An 18,752-nucleotide genomic window follows, 5' to 3' on the forward strand; every position below is an offset into this window, starting at 1 on the left:
TCAAAGTTTAATTTTTATTTTTCTGTAAAAATAAAGGTGTTTTTCTACCATGTTGAATTTTTATGAAAATCCGATATGAAATGTTATCTCAGAAGAAGTGGTGGAAGGGGGTGATCAAAAGAAAATCTATATTCAAGGCCTAAAATAAAAATGAAGGCACAGATACATATAGATGTCATAACGCGCATTGAAATATAAACTTAAATTATGATTTGTACCTTTAAAAATGCACATTCTCGCATTGAACATGTCCCGCCACTTCTCTTTAAATTGGCGCCCATGCCATTTTAACCAAACATTACACACCGGAGTAATACTCAATGAAAAGAATTAATGAAAGTCATTGAGAAAGCATGTCATACGCATGATAAGATTCCATCTTTATCGCACGTGCACTGCATCAAGTGTGCACCACTGGGTCTTAAGTGTGTACCACTGGGTCTTAAGAGTGTTCCAACCATCCCTCGTCATACACCGGGTCTTAGGAGTGTTCCAACCATCCGTCGTCATACACTGGGTCTTAAGTGTGTTCCAACCATCCCTCGTCATACACACCACTGGGTCTTAAGTGTGTTCCAACCATCCCTCGTCATACACACCACTGGGTCTTAAGAGTGTTCCAACCATCCCTCGTCATACACACCACTGGGTCTTAAGTGTGTTCCAACCATCCCTCGTCATACACCGGGTCTTAAGAGTGTTCCAACCATCCGACGTCATACACTGGGTCTTAAGTGTGTTCCAACCATCCCTCGTCATACACTGGGTCTTAAGTGTGTTCCAACCATCCCTCGTCAGACAAATTGATTTTTAAAGAAGAGAGATCGATTGCTGCAGAAAAATATCTGAAGAAATTTGCGAATCGTGCGTGCCCAACCCCACTTTATAAAACGCAATAGTAAAAGAAATAATGTCTATTTGTTAAATGACTCAAACGACTATAGTATCTGCTCTTTGGTTACTCCAGAAAATAATAGGGGCGTTCGGCTCCCACTACGCATGATGAATTCAAGAACATTGAAATATGCTATCGAATGCTCTTCATGACAAAGGACAAACAAGAAGTCTTTGTCGAAAATTGGCGAATCAAAACAGCACTTTCGTCTAGGACTTTGGAAAAAAACGACACATTTGCAATTTTTTGTCAACTCCGAAACCTAGACAAAACTGCTTTTCAGGTTTGCAAATTTTCAGCCAAGACCTCCATGCTGTTCTTTATCATTTCACGGGAATTTTCAATACATCTACTGTGTTGTTGAATCCGTACCCGTTTGTAGTTGTGAAAACTGCCCAATGGACGTTTAAAGATCGCCTCAGTCTTCGTAATCGCTTTACTCATTATATCTAAATACATTTGAGAAGTTTTCGTTGCTGTGATCGTGTTGCTGCTGCTGCTTTTCAACGGTGAGCCCCTATTAAAGATGTTAAATGGATATCCTTTTTCTTTTTCTTTTTCCTAAAATACAAGTTTGGCGTCTAACCCCGAACTAAATCTGAGTACCAGATCTCCCTCTAGATAGCACGGTGATTTCTTGAGAGTATTGGTCATCAGGCCATGGTTTGCAATATTCCTCAAATTAGCACTAATCCAAAGATATTGTGCGACTGGATAAATCAAAATATATATTCAAAATTTCATTTAGTAAAGATTGATTTCAAATTCTTTTAGATTGAAATATTCAATCTAAACAAGGACTCGTTTTAATAGTCAAAGAAATGGTGAGTGTAGTTTTCTTTGAAAAGTGCGATTAATTCACGAGGGCAGATTGCGATGGAAATATCATCTTTAAACACCTTCTAACATCTACCATGCCCGTCGCCCAAAGGATCGATTATTCTTCAGCCGAAGACTCTCTCTCTCTCTGCAAACATTTTAAAGAGTGCACAGGTGCACGTTCAACGGGGCAAATAGTCTTGACAGGAAAATAAATACCCGGTGGACACTTTGGTCTATGTTCATATCAACACTGTTCATTTTTTGTTCACACACCTTATTCAGTATATTTTTTGAAAGAAATGTCATCAATCAAACATCGAAATGGTCTATATGATTGTATAATAGTGAGGATTATACAATATCTTGAGAAGTCGGTAAAGAAGTCACTGTCCCAAAGTCACTTCTCTTCATTAATCTTCATATACAGTATACCAAGGACGGCTCAGCTGTGGAATTCACTTTCCGCCAACACATTCCCTTTAGCTCCCAACAAGGACAAATTAAAGAATAGTGTTAATTCATATTTAATTATCTTGATAATAAAACTTTGTACCATCAATTTAATTATGGTTTATTACGTGGAAGTCACGGGTCACTTTTCATCATTTTATGATGACAACATCAGCCCAAAAGAACATCTTATAAAAAAAAATATTGGCAAGTATATGCACCATTATCATTATAAATCTATATGATTGAATTATGATAAATCTTAGCTCGCATGATTAGTTCTACACAGCGAAGAAAATGTTTACAAGTAAGCATGATAAAAGGTTTAAATTATCAAGACATTGTAAGTTCTAGTTACAAATAAAGCCTCCAAATATGGGTATCATTATATATAATTACATGGAGGAACTGTTTTGAAACTGGGGGAGGGTAAGGGGGGCTGACCACTTAAAAAAATCATATTCAGGTGGTCATTGTATGGTTTTTATGCATTTCATGGAAAATGTGAGGGACTGAAGCCCTTAATTCCCATTCCCGGTTCCACAACCCGTGAACTACACGATCGACCAAGCAATTTCTTCAAATCCCCTTTCTTTTGTCCCCATCACTGACAAAAAAAATCCTCATCATATATAATATCTTAAAGTAGTGGATCTATTATAATTATAATTGTAATTATAATAGATCCATCACTTTAAGACAGATTATCTCCTATTTCTGTCTACTGAAATGAACAATAAAAAAACACCATGTTCAGAAAATTAAAGAGATGACACTCGGACCGCTTTCAAAACCATTCATCATTATCTAATCTCGCAGCGTTCAACGGTGATAGGCCTTTTAATTTGACAAGTTTATTGAATTAAAAATATATATATATGTCAGATACAATCGTAATGCCAGAAAAAAAGTCTTATCATTGTGAAGTATATATACGCACGTAATGCTGACTGTGAATATATTTTAAGCTCAAAAAGAGCGAATTATGATTTGATCTTTGATGATACCCTATTCAATAAATCATACGGTCATTATTAACTCGACAAATCATCTTCCATTCGACTTAGCATAGGATGCATACATATATAGAGGTGGTTGAAATTCATTATGGAGAATCGAACGTCCGTGTTTGATTTAAAATGCTTTAAGGTCCTCCATGAAAGAAAAAAAAAATTCACACACAACAATGACTAGCAAGACAGGATAAATGATATGGGACATATGATATCTGATTTTTAATAATTATAGATGGAATTTATAATGACACAAATCCACTCCCCAGAGTGGGATGTGGTTAGGTATTCGATGACCTCCCCCCCCCCCCATATTATTATGTCGGACATAAAATATGAATCCCCTGCCTATGGAAAATAACACACGCAGCACCCCCAAGGAAAATGTTGGGGGTGCCACCCCCAGCACCCACACTTTACAGGGCCATGGTTTATATCTACTCTTATTCGTCTTCCCAACTTCATTTTGAAGGTGTTTTATTTCTTTGAACGAAATTCAGGCGTTCATATCATAAATATGATACGAATGCTACTGCTATAGATTAGCCTAAAAATGTGGTGAATATTGATGAACAAGAAATATAATGTTCAAAATCACGAATTGGTCACGACCATGCTACGCTCGCATCCTCCCAAACTCCTCATCCCCTATATCATCATGGAAACTCGAATCAATTCATCTTATTCAATTCCATATTGTATTCAATCTCCGTCATGAATCTGGAGAGATTTCCATCAAAGGTCTTGTCGGATGATTTATCTGACAAGTATTATCCGACATTTAACATAGAAATAGTGGTTTTCAGCCAATCAAATTCAAGGAAAGTTATCAGATCCGACAACTTGTCGGACGACAAATGTCAACAAAACGTTCTCCTGAACCAGGGACGGATCCAGGATTTTTCAAAAGAGGAGGCACATTCTCCGGAGAAAAAATTTGGCAAGCCCCCCCCCCCCCCAAAAAAAAGGGGGGGGGGTTCAACCAAAAATTTGGTACATGTCGTCCATGAAAAAAATTGACAAGAAAAAAAAGGGTCCTTACTTTCAAGGGGGGAGGGAGGTACACCCTGAACCATGACGTACACTTTGCACGTCCACCACGTTCAGATTAACCCCATTTTTTTTCCTAGACCCTTTTGAAAATCATTCATCACAATATTAATCCATCATCATCTATTTATATCACATAATATTTATGGAAGCAACTGAACACGCTCGATTCTACCGTCTACTGACAAGACTAAACGAAATCAAATTACAACTTTATTGACACTTGATAGCTTGACGACCAACCACTTTTACTATACCCTACCTTCGTAACGTTTCCCGAAATTAGAATTCCTGAAAACATCCTTCTCATTAAAACATCTCCTTTTAACGTTTTACAATTTTAACCCCTCCCTCACGAAAACTCGCCATTACAAAAAATAAAAATGCAGCTTTTTGCCTTGATTGTATGGTTTTAATAATAATCTATTAGATAAAATCAGTTGCGTAGAGATGGGGGCCCAATTTGTCACGACCAAGGAAAAAAGGAAAAGGAAAGAGAGATGGGTAAAAAATGATGTTATTTTCCGAATATCATGTCAAAATCAATCACAAAAATGGATTTATGAAATAAAAATGTCGACATTTTTGTTCACTCGCAACTTTTTATAAAGCTTGTGTGATACGCTATATCTCCTCCTTCAAACCTTTTTGACTCATTATGCCAGTGAGTAAAATGTATTTCTTATCAGAAAATGTATTTATTGAAGTATTGATTGGAAAAACTCAATCTGGCATAACATCGAACAAGCCGTTGGTATGAATCGTTCTCTCCCATGTCTACAGTATTTAAACATTACAGTGAACAGTCATGAGACCTACATTTCCACAGTTAATAATAATCATCGATGCATTTATGATCGATGTAAAAAAAAGAGAAAAAAAGATTGTCCCGATTGAAATGGAAATATGCATCTATTCTTGTCATCTCGAACCCCCCCCCCAAAAAAAAAAATTACTGCTAGTAATAGGAGATGCAGTATTAATTGATTCCTAGTTGTTGGAAGTTAGACTCAACATACCTCTATTCATGAACATCATGCATGTTTATCGCCATTTTTTGTTTGAAGTCTCAACGATCATGACTATCCTTCGTTGGCATTATTAGCCATCTTCGTCCCCCCTTACCCCTCTGAGGAGCGATGATCCGCTTACAATGTTTCATTCTCACTATCGAGAAGTCATGAATGATCGATGTTCATGCATCGAGACCCAAGGCACTTTTCTATCACCCTTGCAGTTTCTTCGTCGTTTCATGCCAAGTGTTTTCTCTAATCTTTAAAAGTGTTTCATGCAGCAGTCACATTAACGAAACCGACTCCAAAACGACAAGGGTTCGATTGCCAGAAAGGGTCTTTGCAAGGACTATATTTCGTGTCGCCCATTTCTTATGATGCGCCGTATGTGATGCTTTTAAAAGAAAATTATCAGCAAACGTATTTTATTCGTCCGTTGAAGTGAACGAAAACCATTGCTCACAAAATTATTTATGTAAGTATATAAAAAAAATCAGTTTAAAATGAACTGAATAATGTTAATAGCTCACAATAACCTGTTAAAAGGCGCCTCATTTAGCGCGTCCTAACAAATGGGCGCCACGAAAGACGGCCCTGGCCAAGGCTCTTTCATGCAATCGGCCCCGAATCTATTAAAAAATATTTTTTCATGCTATCGCCCCCAATTCTATTTAAAAAGGCTCTTTCATGCAATCTGCCCCAAATCTATTAAAGAGACTATTTCATGCAATCATCCCCAAATCTATTAAAAAATACTCTTTCATGCAATCGGCCTCAAATCTATTAAAATATTACCAATGGCAGACGATAGGTCGGTTTTTGAATCGGTTCCTTGTTGTGGCTGTAACATTACGATAGAAATGTTCTTGGTTCATATCTGCTTTGTCGTATTGTGATGTCTGAATGTTCAATCTTTCCCTTGCTTATATGCTGCAGTCACATTAACAAAACCGATTCCAAAACCGACCGATACCATGTCTTTGGTCGATTTGGACGGGGGTTTGGAGACAGTTTCGTTGGTGTCACTGTCGCATTTCAATGCGAAAAGGGGAATTCCCTTGACTTCCAACAAAATAATACAGAGTGGAGCAATTTGCGACAAGGGAGAGCTTAAAATTCATGTAAGACAATTTTGTATCACTGTCTCATCACAAGAAGAGCTTTCCAGGTCAGTCAACAAATTTTTTCTCTCTGTTGGAAACAACTTAAAGATCAAATTCACCCTAAAATTGTTGATTTGAATCGATAGAGAAAAATCAAACAAGCATAACACTGAAATATTCATCAAAATCGGATGTAAAATAAGAAAGTTATGACATTTAAAAGTTTCGCTTAGTTTTCTCAAAACAGTTTTATGTACAGCTTATAGTGATATGCAAATGAGAGACTCGACGTCCCCCACTCACTATTCTCTTTTTTTTATTGTTTGATATTATACAATATTTCAATTTTACAGATTTGGCAATAACGACCAACTTGACTTAATCATAAACTTTTAATTAATGGTGATTTCACATGGTCAGAAAGGAATAAAATGTTGTTTTACATGACAAAGTGGAGAAAAGTAGAATTTTTCATATTTCATGCAATAAAATACAAAATATATAGTGATTGGGTGACGTCATCAGTCTGCTCATTTGCATATCAACCAGGACGTACGTATAACTGTATCGCGAAATTAAGCGAAAATTAAAAATGTCACAACTTACTTATTTTACATCCGATTTTGATGAAATTTTTAGTATTATGCTTGTTTGAATTGTCTCCTTTTATTCTAATCAACCTTTTTTTTTGATAGGATGGACTTTCCTTTTAAATGAACAAAAACACTTGTCCACTGCGGATAGTTGCAATTAAACGCATCTATAAATTCAAATGATTTTTGACTAATCAGAAGAGCACACAGTTTGGGTTTGTGCTTGATTTTTAGGTTTATTTGTAAACACACTAAATAGTGTATTTTATATATTGTGATTCGTTATGCGCTAGGCCCCAGCAAAATAACATCGTTTTTAGAGTTTGATGAAATATATACATATGAATGTGGACTTATGATAACTTTCAGTTTAGTATTAAGGAATATCGGATGCCCCAAAGTCTTTAGCCATTTTGTAGCCGGAGGGGGGGGGGGGCACGACTTGCTTCCGAAAATACCTTGATTTAGATATTACGCCTGAGATGGGCGAGCGATAAAGACGATCTTCATTTTATAATAAAATACGCTATTATTTGTTATTAGAAACAATATGTACATTCAATCACTTAGATTACCAGATTTGCCTGCTTTCTGAGCACGCCATGCATTCCAAAGCCTGTTAAAGCTACCAAACAGGTATATCTACAATGATACGAGCGAGAAGAGCGTTCGAGGTAAAATAAACTTTTTTTTATGGCATAAGTGTTATATTCATAAAGAAAAATGAGAGCTATTTGCATACTGTAAAGATCTTTTTAAATTGCACGCTTTTCGAAATAATACTGTAAGAATGTTATTGTCGGGACAAATACTGCACTAATTCTTCATTTTTTTTTCAAGTCTCCAAATCTGGAGAAATACGTTTAGGCGTACGTGAATTCATTTAATACTTGAGGCGCTGTTTGCACCAAATCTATTATAAGTATATCTAAAAGCGTTTCTCTAAATTTATGTCTTGTCTGTGTACACGTATTTCCAAAAACAGAACTATCGCATGCCATTTTGTACTTCTTCTGGTAAATGAATTCGCCGGGGAAGGCAACAGCGAATCAGATTCAAATTCAAATCTATTCATAATGCCGAGGTATTATTTTTGAGACTCATAAGGTTTTCCTAACACTTCATTCTCGCATAAATTCTATCATCAATCTCTCGAAACGCCTCTCAATCTCTCTCTCAACCCTTCTATCTCACATTCCTATTCTCTACCCTCTTGTTCTTCATCTCAATCTCTCTGCTAATTTTCTCTGCTTCCCCCCCCCCCACTATCACCCATTCATCATCCTCCCCCACCCCCTCTCTCACACCCATTAAAAAAATAATGCACAAGGAAAGCTATACGGAATAAAATATAATCCTATAATGGAGCTCTGAGATACATGTACATAATGTATAAAGGATGCCCATCCTCATCTGGAGGTTTCAATTTGGTTTTAACTGAAGCTCGACTCAGTATATGCATTTCCAACCAAGACAGTGTGTGTTAGAACATCGATCACCACATGCCATATTGCATTCAGTTAAAACAAATTGCACAATTGATTATACATTAATATCAGAGGCCGCTGGTTAAACAATGTAGTTTGTATAATGAAATATAATCACAGTTGATTTGTATTATACTGACAAACTGTCATCACGGGACCTACTGTACCAAATAATTGCGATAGTTTTCACCTGTTAACTTAAATAAATTTCTCCCGCAGACAAAATAATAGAAGAGGAAAAGAACACTTTCTATAAAATACAAGTTTTCTTACCCGAGGACCAAAAGGCCAATCTTGGACGATCAAGGCCCACGTATATAACTTCAAAGTTTGCGATGAGAGGACCACTCTGATTGGTCCCTGGTTTGTGTTTAACGCAAAGTGCGAATGCAACAATGATCTTGATTGGTCACTGGTATTTAGGCATTGACTGAAAACCTTTATAAGAGGCGGGAGCTGAACTTGATTTCAAAGGTATAAGAATAAAATATCATAAAAGTACAAATCCATTTGTAGAAATGGTTCTCTTCGAATTGCATCTACATTCTGGTCATGTGTGATATTGGAGTGTATCAATCGAAGGATTACCTTGTCAATGGTTCTACCATGGATCTACTCTGTAGTAGTTCAAATTCACCCTCTCTCCTTTCCCTCCTCATCCCCTTTCTCTCTCTTTCAATCCATTTTACTGGCATACTTCTGAAACACAATCGTCATGACAACGTATTTCAAGAAAATTATATGGAATAAAGTGGTTGGTAGAAAGTTAGTGAACCCCACCACAAAATCCAATTCCTTCATGCTGAGTATTAAATTTAGACAACTTTACACTGTTGGGCAAGCCCAGAGAAACACACTTTATTGAATGTAATATTTTATCAACTGACTTCACAATTAAATATCTATAGTATAGCAGAACTTGAACACTTTTCAATATGTTAATTTTCTGTTGGGGTTCACTAACTTTTTAGTACCATCATGACCACTGTAATTAATGCATAAGAAAGTACATAAAAAAGAATGGCTTCTTGCCTAAAATAGAGATACAAGCGAACGTTCCCTATAAGTTTTCTTACCAATGCAACTTTTAATGACATAGCATTTCGAACACATGTTGAAGAGAAGAAACAAAGAAAGCCAATAAACGATTTCGAACCTGAATTGCTTTCTAGCAAAACCAATGATTCAAAGAAGGCCTATATCTTGAAGAACAATGCGACCACAGATATGATATTCTCGAAAATGCTCAATGTTCTCGAACAATGTGATCTCTTTCATCAACATTTTCAAAAATTTGAACCCCCACAACAGACCTAAAAAAAAATTAATGACTTAGTGTGTGAAAACTGTTTCATAAAGCGATTTGGCAGTGAATTTGACTAACGATTATGTTACAAGCTACTGAATTACTTCAAACTGTTTGGTTGAGAGACACTGAGTAAGTAAATTTAACCTAGAAGGCCTATACGAAATACCCCACTGTATAGTGATACCATGAATAAAATATATTGCAAAGTCGAGAAATTCTGTAGTCATGGCAGCAAAGTTCACCCCTCCCTGAAGGGATATTAAAATTAATTACTAATGTCTTGAAGGACATTTATATTTGAAGACGTCCATCATTAGCATTTACACAGACAAGGGAAATTATGTACATTGGCATAATGATCATGGTAGATACAGTACATGCTTATATTTTAAATGATGTGCTTGTCTTTCATGGGAGAGCAATATCAATTTCCACACAGTACATTTTACCCAACACACACTCAAAAATACAACTTTCTTGCTTCATAGAATCTTATCAGGTACAAAACAAATTGATTTTGCGTCATATGTAGATTTGAAAAAAACATTATTTATTAGTCCAGCTAAAGAATCATCAACATTGTACAATTGTGATTTTCTCAAAGTACATTGAACATTTTGTATGACAACTAAATTGCACAATTATGCTCTCGAAAGCTGTTACTTTTACCTGGTATGCTATATCTAATACAAAAAAAAAAAAAAAACAATGAACAGAAGAAATAATTACCAATTCTCATTTTTGGGAAAAACAAACTCATTAATTTGGCAAGAGAAATTTTGTTTTAAGATTTTTCCCTCACGATATGCTGATGAGTAAAATTGAATACTGTTACATGGATGTATAATGTATATAAAGCTGAAGATTTATAAAACAAAAATGTCAACATTCCTCCGTAATGGGAAGCGGAAGGGCATGGTGTCTTCTTGTTCTGTTAATAATTACATTATATGTCTCCTGAAATGACACAATTTTACACCAAGCATTATACTATCTATAAAATTTCAAAGCTTGAAAGAGCGTAGAATTGGAAACTGGTTACATACCCAAAAAAATAAAAAGGACAATATGAGATTCAGTGCTTCTGTTTGCAGAAAAGGTGTAAGGAGATTGAAACCTGTTTAATATTCAAGTATCAAAATTTGTCAAATAATATACTATTGCAAATAAAACCAAAGCTCTCAATTTGGCGCTTTGCACAGGCAATCACCACACGTAGGAAACAACCCGTTAGGTCAGTTTAACTTGTGCTCTGACATTTTCTTCATAGTGAAAATGTGACATTACGTGAGAGACGTATCAACAGTAGCCAACTATTATTTTCTCTTTGATGGTAGCTTCTTATAGTAGCCGATCTGCAATTATTTTTTCTCCTGGGTATACCAAACAAGAACTGCATGGAGAAATGCCTCGGTCATGAATAGTCTGTTCTATATCCCATGGCTATAACTTGTTCAGGTGTTAAGGCAATGCCCCCTCTCTGCATCCAACCACTGTTTTTAGTCGATTTGGTTCCATAGTAGAAATCATCTTCATCATCACTATACAAATCAAAGTATTCCCAAGCATTGTCTCCGCTCGGCCTCGAGGTACTAACCACCTTCACTGTCTTCTTCAAGACGCGTATCACTATCCATGCGAGCACACAATGCCAGATGAAAATGATAAAAACGGTTAATCCAACACCCTCGTCCCGTCTCCACTCCCGCCCTATCATACTCAGGGTGCATCCTATCTGAACAAACCAGGTCCCTTGCACCAGAGAGCACCCACATCGGAGCCATGCAAGCTGCTCAAACTCTGGCACCAGAAGTTCCCCTACCACTACCAAGGCCGAGAAGTATATAAGGGTACATACAGGTGTGTACATGCACCTGTCACAGTCGGTTGGTAAGCTGTTGAGGTGCGCTGCTACGATGGCATACTCACAGAGCAGGGCAAATAATATACATGGTTTGATCCAAACACGCATCCAGTTTGAATAAAAGTCGCATAAAATTAAGACCACGCTGTATAAGGCATATGGTAACCAGATGACATAGATAAACCATCGAGACTCGATAGCTGTGGAGGGTGTCTCTTTTCCTTTCTCCAGCCGTGGCATCATCTCGATGAGCAAGAGGACGATGACGCTGGTTGCGATGAGGATGCCTTCAATCCATGATCTTTTGAAGCACTGTTCGATCATGACACTCTCGATCTCCTCGTCGACTTCGGTTTTCTCGCGGTAGCGTGTGAACTTCTCGTAGCTCTGCTTGAATGTCCAACCGATGGCGACGAAAAACATGAAGGATCCAAAGATTGTGAAGTCCTGCCATGTAACAGCCATCTTGACTCAGTCACTGTGAGGGCGTCCTGGAAAGTGTTGAAGGTCACCTTCTCCAAGTAGCCAGGGTGACCGATCAAGTTTGTGGGATCTCATCAGGAACCTAACAGAAAAAATATAAATGAAGGAGAATCAGTAGTGGCATAAGAACACTGAAATCTCTATAATTCAACGACCTGAAACAGGACGTCATTTTTGTACAGGAATAACAACCATTGGCGTGCTGATTTCATCATCTTGGTCTTATTTAAGAAATCCATTACGAGTCCAAAGTTTGCAGACATCCTTGAGACATACGTCCGAGAATGCACTTAAAAATATATATATATCAATGGTAACATCATCTCTTAAGATTAAAATACACTTATCGCAGTAGTAAAACAGATGTAAAGTTCTCAGCATCAGTAGGAAGAAAGCTAGTTGAGAACGAAGAAGTTGTCAGAAGTATTTAAATTGTCCATTTTTTACTGTGCTGGGTAAAGTATCCGAAATAGACTTGCACTTAGGGTTGAAACAAAATTAAGGCTTGTCACTTTCAAGGAAAGAAGGGGACATGAACTACATGTAAGGATATACTAGTACTTCTTAGAGAAATGTCTGATCGGAGATGAAGACGGATTATCTCAATTATATTACTCTTTTCGTATGGCGTACAGGTTAAAGCCCAAGGATATTGAAAGTTTGTAAATGGATGAAGTCATCACATTTCCATGGCAACAGATAAGACTCAGATAATCATCCATGAAGAAAACAAAATCAACAAACCCAGGGCCTCATTACCCAGAAAATTAGTGATTAATTATATGATATATTTTTACAACTGACTGCACATCAATATTGGTGCAATCGATGACAAATCGCTCCCACGATTAATCGTAAAGCTTTGTGTGTCGAGCCCGGATCTCTCTTCATCAAGACGTAATCAAAGGAGAAGACCCCTTTATGGAGGAGAGTGGAATGCTGCCCGGAATACCTTGCAGACATTTAAACCGAGGTACCCTCCTCAAATGAGGTAATAGCAAAAAATATAAACCACGGTATACTTTCTAGACTGAGGTAATAGCAAAAAATATGAACCATGGCCTCGGGGAACATAGGATTAAAAATTAATAAAAGAATAAACGACTTTATCCGTAAGCATCCTTCTTTCTAAATTAGATCCGGGAGATTCCATGGAAGATTACCCACCACTGTTTCTACATCTTGATAAGATCTTGAGCTTTATGTTCTTATTAGATAACAACCATTTTTTCACTCGATGGATTCCATTTGTAAGGAAAATTTCAGCTATCAACTGTACGTTAGTGCAGTCTCATGAACTGTGGGATCAGGGGATGAATTTGTTACGCGTTCGTGCAGTGATGACGATGCTGCTGCTGATAGAGATGGTGATGATGATGATGACGATGATGGATAGTGACAGAGGTAGTGATGATCTTAATGTTGTTAATGATTCATCTGATTCATATAATAATGATTTTAAAAAAATCACTCTTAATCTTAATACAGCATTCTGTTTCATCAGCAGAGCACAATTACATTTTGTCTCCATTATTCTTTTTTTTTTAAATCAAATTCGCTATCATCATCATGTTTAAATCGAAACTTGCAACAGAAACCTGATTTGCTTCTCTCAGATTCTGATGTGAAGCTTCTTAGGATGGTCTGCTCCCCTCTGCTCAAGAAAGCAGGTGCACGTATAATCTTTGGAGATCTGAAAATTGTAATTCTTTTTTTTCCAGGGTAGCGGAAAGTCACACTAGATTTAGATCAAAACCTCACTAAGCATCTAATGGGCTACTGTATTATCATCAGGAAAGAAATGGTGAGGGTATAGGGGTAGAAAGAAGTAGGAGTCGGGAGGAGAGAGAGGAAAGATCTTATAAAAGTACTAGAATAACTTTCCTGACCAACGTGACCAACGAACAAAATGATGGGAACGTAATGGGAAACATCTCGTGTGTGTGGGTGAGAAGAGGAAGAGAGAGAAAGAGAGTTGGTAATGCCATGCTTCTACATGTCAGTGAGCGAGGGTGAGTGTGTGTGTGTGTGAGTGAGGGTGTGATCAAATGCAACAGGGGAGTGGGCAAAACAGAAGTGAGGACAAACGGGAGAGAGGGATAAAGATGGGTAAGGATAGGGGACGGGCGATATAGCACGAGTATAGCTAGGTACTGATAAATTTTACTGAGATAGATGGCTTCACTTGTTTCGTATCAAATGAGGGCATGATGAGAATAGACAAGTACTCCATTAGCCTTTGATCATAAATTGAACCGGGAACGTGTTACCTCCATTCAGGGGCCTGTTTCACAAAAGACTCACAACCATTGTATAGTTTGATGTTATGCCATGGCAACAGAGCCATAGCCAATCGCAATCAATGTTTTCATGGAAGTTACATTAATAATGACAAATTAAGATAGTTTCAGTCTTTACGACCGAGAACCATTCTCTTCTCTTATCTGTTCCACCATGTTGGGAAGGTGAACAAAAGGCATTCAGTTTTTATATATTATGTCCATCTGAAATATCAAATGTGAACATTGTGGATGTTTTCATACACGTGAAAAAGGCAAGTACGTATCATTTAAATGATTCATGCTTGAATAGCCTTTCTTTAAAACTTACGGTTATGGATGTTGAACATTTTATTTAAATATTTCATGCTTTAAAAAAATTAAAGATTCCATACACTTATTTTCAGAGACATTCAATTACACTTTAAAATTTTCGAAAATATAAAGAGGGTTTATACACAAATATAATGAGCAAGAGAGGGAGAGACATGAGAGAGAGAGGCAGACGTGGAGCAAAAATAGCGGAGCAAGATAGAGATAGGAAGTTTATTGAAAAAAGAACATGGAATATAAATCGAATCTGGCATGCAATATGCAACTTATGAGCCGAGGAAAGACACAAGTATTGTTGACAATGCATATACTAGCACTTGTCTAAACCACTTGTCGTCTTGTTATCTATATTTACCAGGCACTCTCAAGTCAGAGGATATATTCAGGATCAATATTGACTGAATTTCTAAAGATCCGCCAACTTCCAAGCATAAACCCTCTGTTCAAACATGAATCGCATCTCATTTAGCTAGTATTGAGTGACATCATTTGAGTTATAACAAATGAGGAGATTCATAATGTTTTTTCTGTAGTAGATGAGGGTATCATGAACGAAAAAAAAATACTGACGAAAGTCTTTTCTTCTTACATTAATTCATATGAGATTTTGGCCTTCCTGCTGCTTCGATATTAAGCAGTCAATTATTTTGTAGTCTTAATGTGGTAAAACTGATGTCTGGTAGTAGTTGTAGTATGTAGCAGCAGAAGCAGCAGCATCAGCAGTAGTAGTAATAGTAGAAGTAGTAGTAGTAGTAGTAGTAGTAGTAGTAGTAGTATAGTAGTAGTAGTAGTAGTAGTAGTAGTAGTACGAATAGTAGTAGTAGTAGTAGTAGTAGTAGTAGTAGTAGTAGTATAGTAGTAGCAGTATAGGAGGAGGAGGAGGAGGTGTAGCAGTAGTAGTAATATTAGTAATAATGGTAATAGAAGTAGTAACGGCAGTAGTTAGCTCTGTCAATAATTGAAATATAAAATTTCTTATCGTCTGTTGATAGCATTTAAATTTCCTATATCTTTCACTCGATTGCATTAAAACAACGCCATAGTTTCTGACTTTTACATGGTGAACAAGTGAATTGCACCAATAAAATACTTACGTAACAACAACAAGCTAATAAGATTTTGCATTGAATAAACTGAACCACATTCCCCACATGTACAATCCGTTTTTATAATATATTGCACGTGTTTAACATTCATACATTTACTGTTGTGCCTTTAAATATCAAATTACTGCATTTTATTTCCTCATCTGTTAATAATTGGTTGTTTCGATATGCAATTCACCAACATATATTTTCTAAAGTTCCATTTCATAACGAATGAGCGAAGTATCAAACTAAATTAAATGAATAGAATATAAAGGATATCGTAGGATATACTGATTTGAAGTTAATGGTGACAGACATTGTATTTGTAGTAAGATATTTAGCGGTAAGTGGTGTATGTTGGAAGTAATATCCCTATGCTGAGATCATTCATAATTATGAAAATTATCATATTTATGAGCATGGTCATACACAGCGGAGACAGAATATGCCCCACCCCTATAAATAAATAAATAATAATATTGATTAAAAAAAAAAACAAATACAAACAAATACATCAAAAAGTGTGATCCCTCAAACTTAAATCTAATTAAAAATGAATACGGAAGCCGATTTTGAAAATCACTACAATTAAGCTTGTTCCCTTCGTTCCATTCCTTTATTGTAACATTACAATTCGGCCACCATCCATGAAACCATTACTCTGCACATCAAGCTTTACGAAATTCTTGGGTCAATCAAAGTATTATGAAGTATACTATATAAATATATTCAAAATACCGAAACACACCCCGAACTTTCAATGAGATTTACTCCTTTATGAAAAATCGTCCGAATGGGAATACCATATACAAACATGGAGAATATTTATAGATAGCATACACAGGCCTATATTTTTGAGACATACAATAATTATTACATGAATAAAATCAATGACAAGCCCCCTGAACCAACACCAATCTAATAATTCATCGAGGAATACGTAAATGTCAGCATATAGGCATGATAGGTACTTTGTATGTATGCATATTTCGCCTTTGTTTCCTGTTCGAGCGCGATGAAGAAAAACACATCCACTCACATTGGAACACCCATTGATCACTGTTGCCATTGATCACCGTTGCCCATGGCAACAAAAATGAAATGAAGCGAGATATCCTCCGAGTAAGACCTTCATCTTGTGCTATCACTTGAAAACAGATATCTTTACAAGCTTGCCGACACATTAACAGCTCGTGTGAAGTACAAGTGTCATCTTCTTCTGGCATTGAAATTGATCTTGTAAACCCTTTAAAGGGTACCCTATGCACCACAGGGAGGATAGATTTCGTCAATATTTATGATAGAAATAATTTGAGTTGATAATGATATTGGTCTTTTTTTTGCAAAGACCAACATAAATGCTCACAATTGCTCTCGAATCCAGATGGTTGTGCATGTTATACCTCAATTTGAAATGGAAATATTGGCAATATCGCATCTTTCAGCACTAACGGAAAAATAGTAAGAAGGGATGGAATGGGAGAGATTAGAGAAGGAGATAAATTGAGATGGGGAGAAGATGTGCAGAGTCGTGGTCTAGTGGTTATACGCTCGCGTTTCAATCAGAGGGTCGCGTGTTCGAATCCGTTTCCTCGAGCAAGAAAATGAACCCTATAGAGTGTTCCACTCGATCCAGGCATTGACCTATTACAAGTCAGGTGAAGTAAATGGATCATCATCATCCATGAAAGTACAGTCCACCAGATTGGTGTATCATCGTACTTTTAAAATTGTGCAGGAGTATGTACAGTGCTGTGGAAGATCTCTTCTACGTGCGGTTAAAAAAATTGATATACCTGACAGAAATTATTAACATCTTGAAATACATGTGCGCTGAATAAAAGCTTGCCGGGTTAGAGTCAGTATAATAATAATATCCAAAGAACATCCATTCACAGGGACCTGGGAACGATTTTTTCAGTGGGGGTGCTGTAATCTCTTCTCAAGGTGGGTGGGGGCAGACACAATTTTTGTTTTCCATAATTACACACACACACACACACATACCACACACACACCCTCACATACACACACATATATATATATATAAATATACATATCAGTCACTTCTTAGCTTTCTTCTTATAAAAGAACATAAATATATACTTAGATAATTCGAGCGCGAGCTATTTTTTGTGGAAATTTCATGTATTTTGTCCTGAAAATTGAACATTTTGAGCAATGTTTGTGGTCTAAGATGCGTATGTAACAAATAATAATTGTGAGCGCGATCAGCGCGAGCAGATATTTTTTATATACGCTCTGGCCTGATCGAAAGGGACGTGTTATAAGGACTGTTTGCAATTACCCATGAAGACGATACATATATCAACAATCAAATAATGCGCGCGAAGCGCGAGCTGAAAAATTTGACATTCCGACCTAAATACTGGACATTCTAAGCACGTTTTTTAATTATGAACAGGATAGGTATATATACAATTGATGCGAGCGCGAAGCGCGAGCGTAAGCAAAATTGAGATTTCAGACCAAAAAACGAGAGATTCTAAGTACTTTTCTAATCATGATGAGGATAGGTATAAAACTATACAATTGATGCGAGCGCGAAGCACTAGCGGAAATAAAAATGAGATTTCAAACCTAAAAACGAGACATCTTATGCACTTTTCTAATCATGAACAGGATAGGTATATCTCTATACAATTGATGCGAGCGCAAAGCGCGAGCGGAAACAAAATTGAGATTTCAGACCTGAAAACGGGACATTCTATTCATGTTTTTTAATTATGAACAGGATAGGTATATATATACAATTGATGCGAGCGCGAAGCGCGAGCGTAAGCAAAATTGAGATTTCAGACCAAAAAACGAGAGATTCTAAGTACTTTTCTAATCATGATGAGGATAGGTATAAAACTATACAATTGATGCGAGCGCGAAGCACGAGCGGAAACAAAATTGAGATTTCAGACCTGAAAACGGGACATTCTATTCATGTTTTTTAATTAT

At 36.7% G+C, this 18,752-nt stretch overlaps 1 protein-coding gene across 1 annotated transcript; it reads right to left on the reverse strand.

Moving 5' to 3' along the window:
- Window positions 1–10,264: 10,264 nt before the first annotated feature.
- LOC135153326 (uncharacterized) lies at window positions 10,265–12,159 on the reverse strand. Its single transcript, XM_064095879.1, has one exon. The coding sequence runs from the start codon at window positions 12,062–12,064 to the stop codon at window positions 11,150–11,152; it is 915 nt and encodes a 304-aa protein (XP_063951949.1). The 5' UTR covers window positions 12,065–12,159; the 3' UTR covers window positions 10,265–11,149.
- Between the last annotated feature and the right edge of the window lie 6,593 nt (window positions 12,160–18,752).

The sequence above is a fragment of the Lytechinus pictus genome, chromosome 2, assembly GCF_037042905.1.
Source record: "Lytechinus pictus isolate F3 Inbred chromosome 2, Lp3.0, whole genome shotgun sequence".
NCBI lineage: Eukaryota > Metazoa > Echinodermata > Echinoidea > Temnopleuroida > Toxopneustidae > Lytechinus > Lytechinus pictus.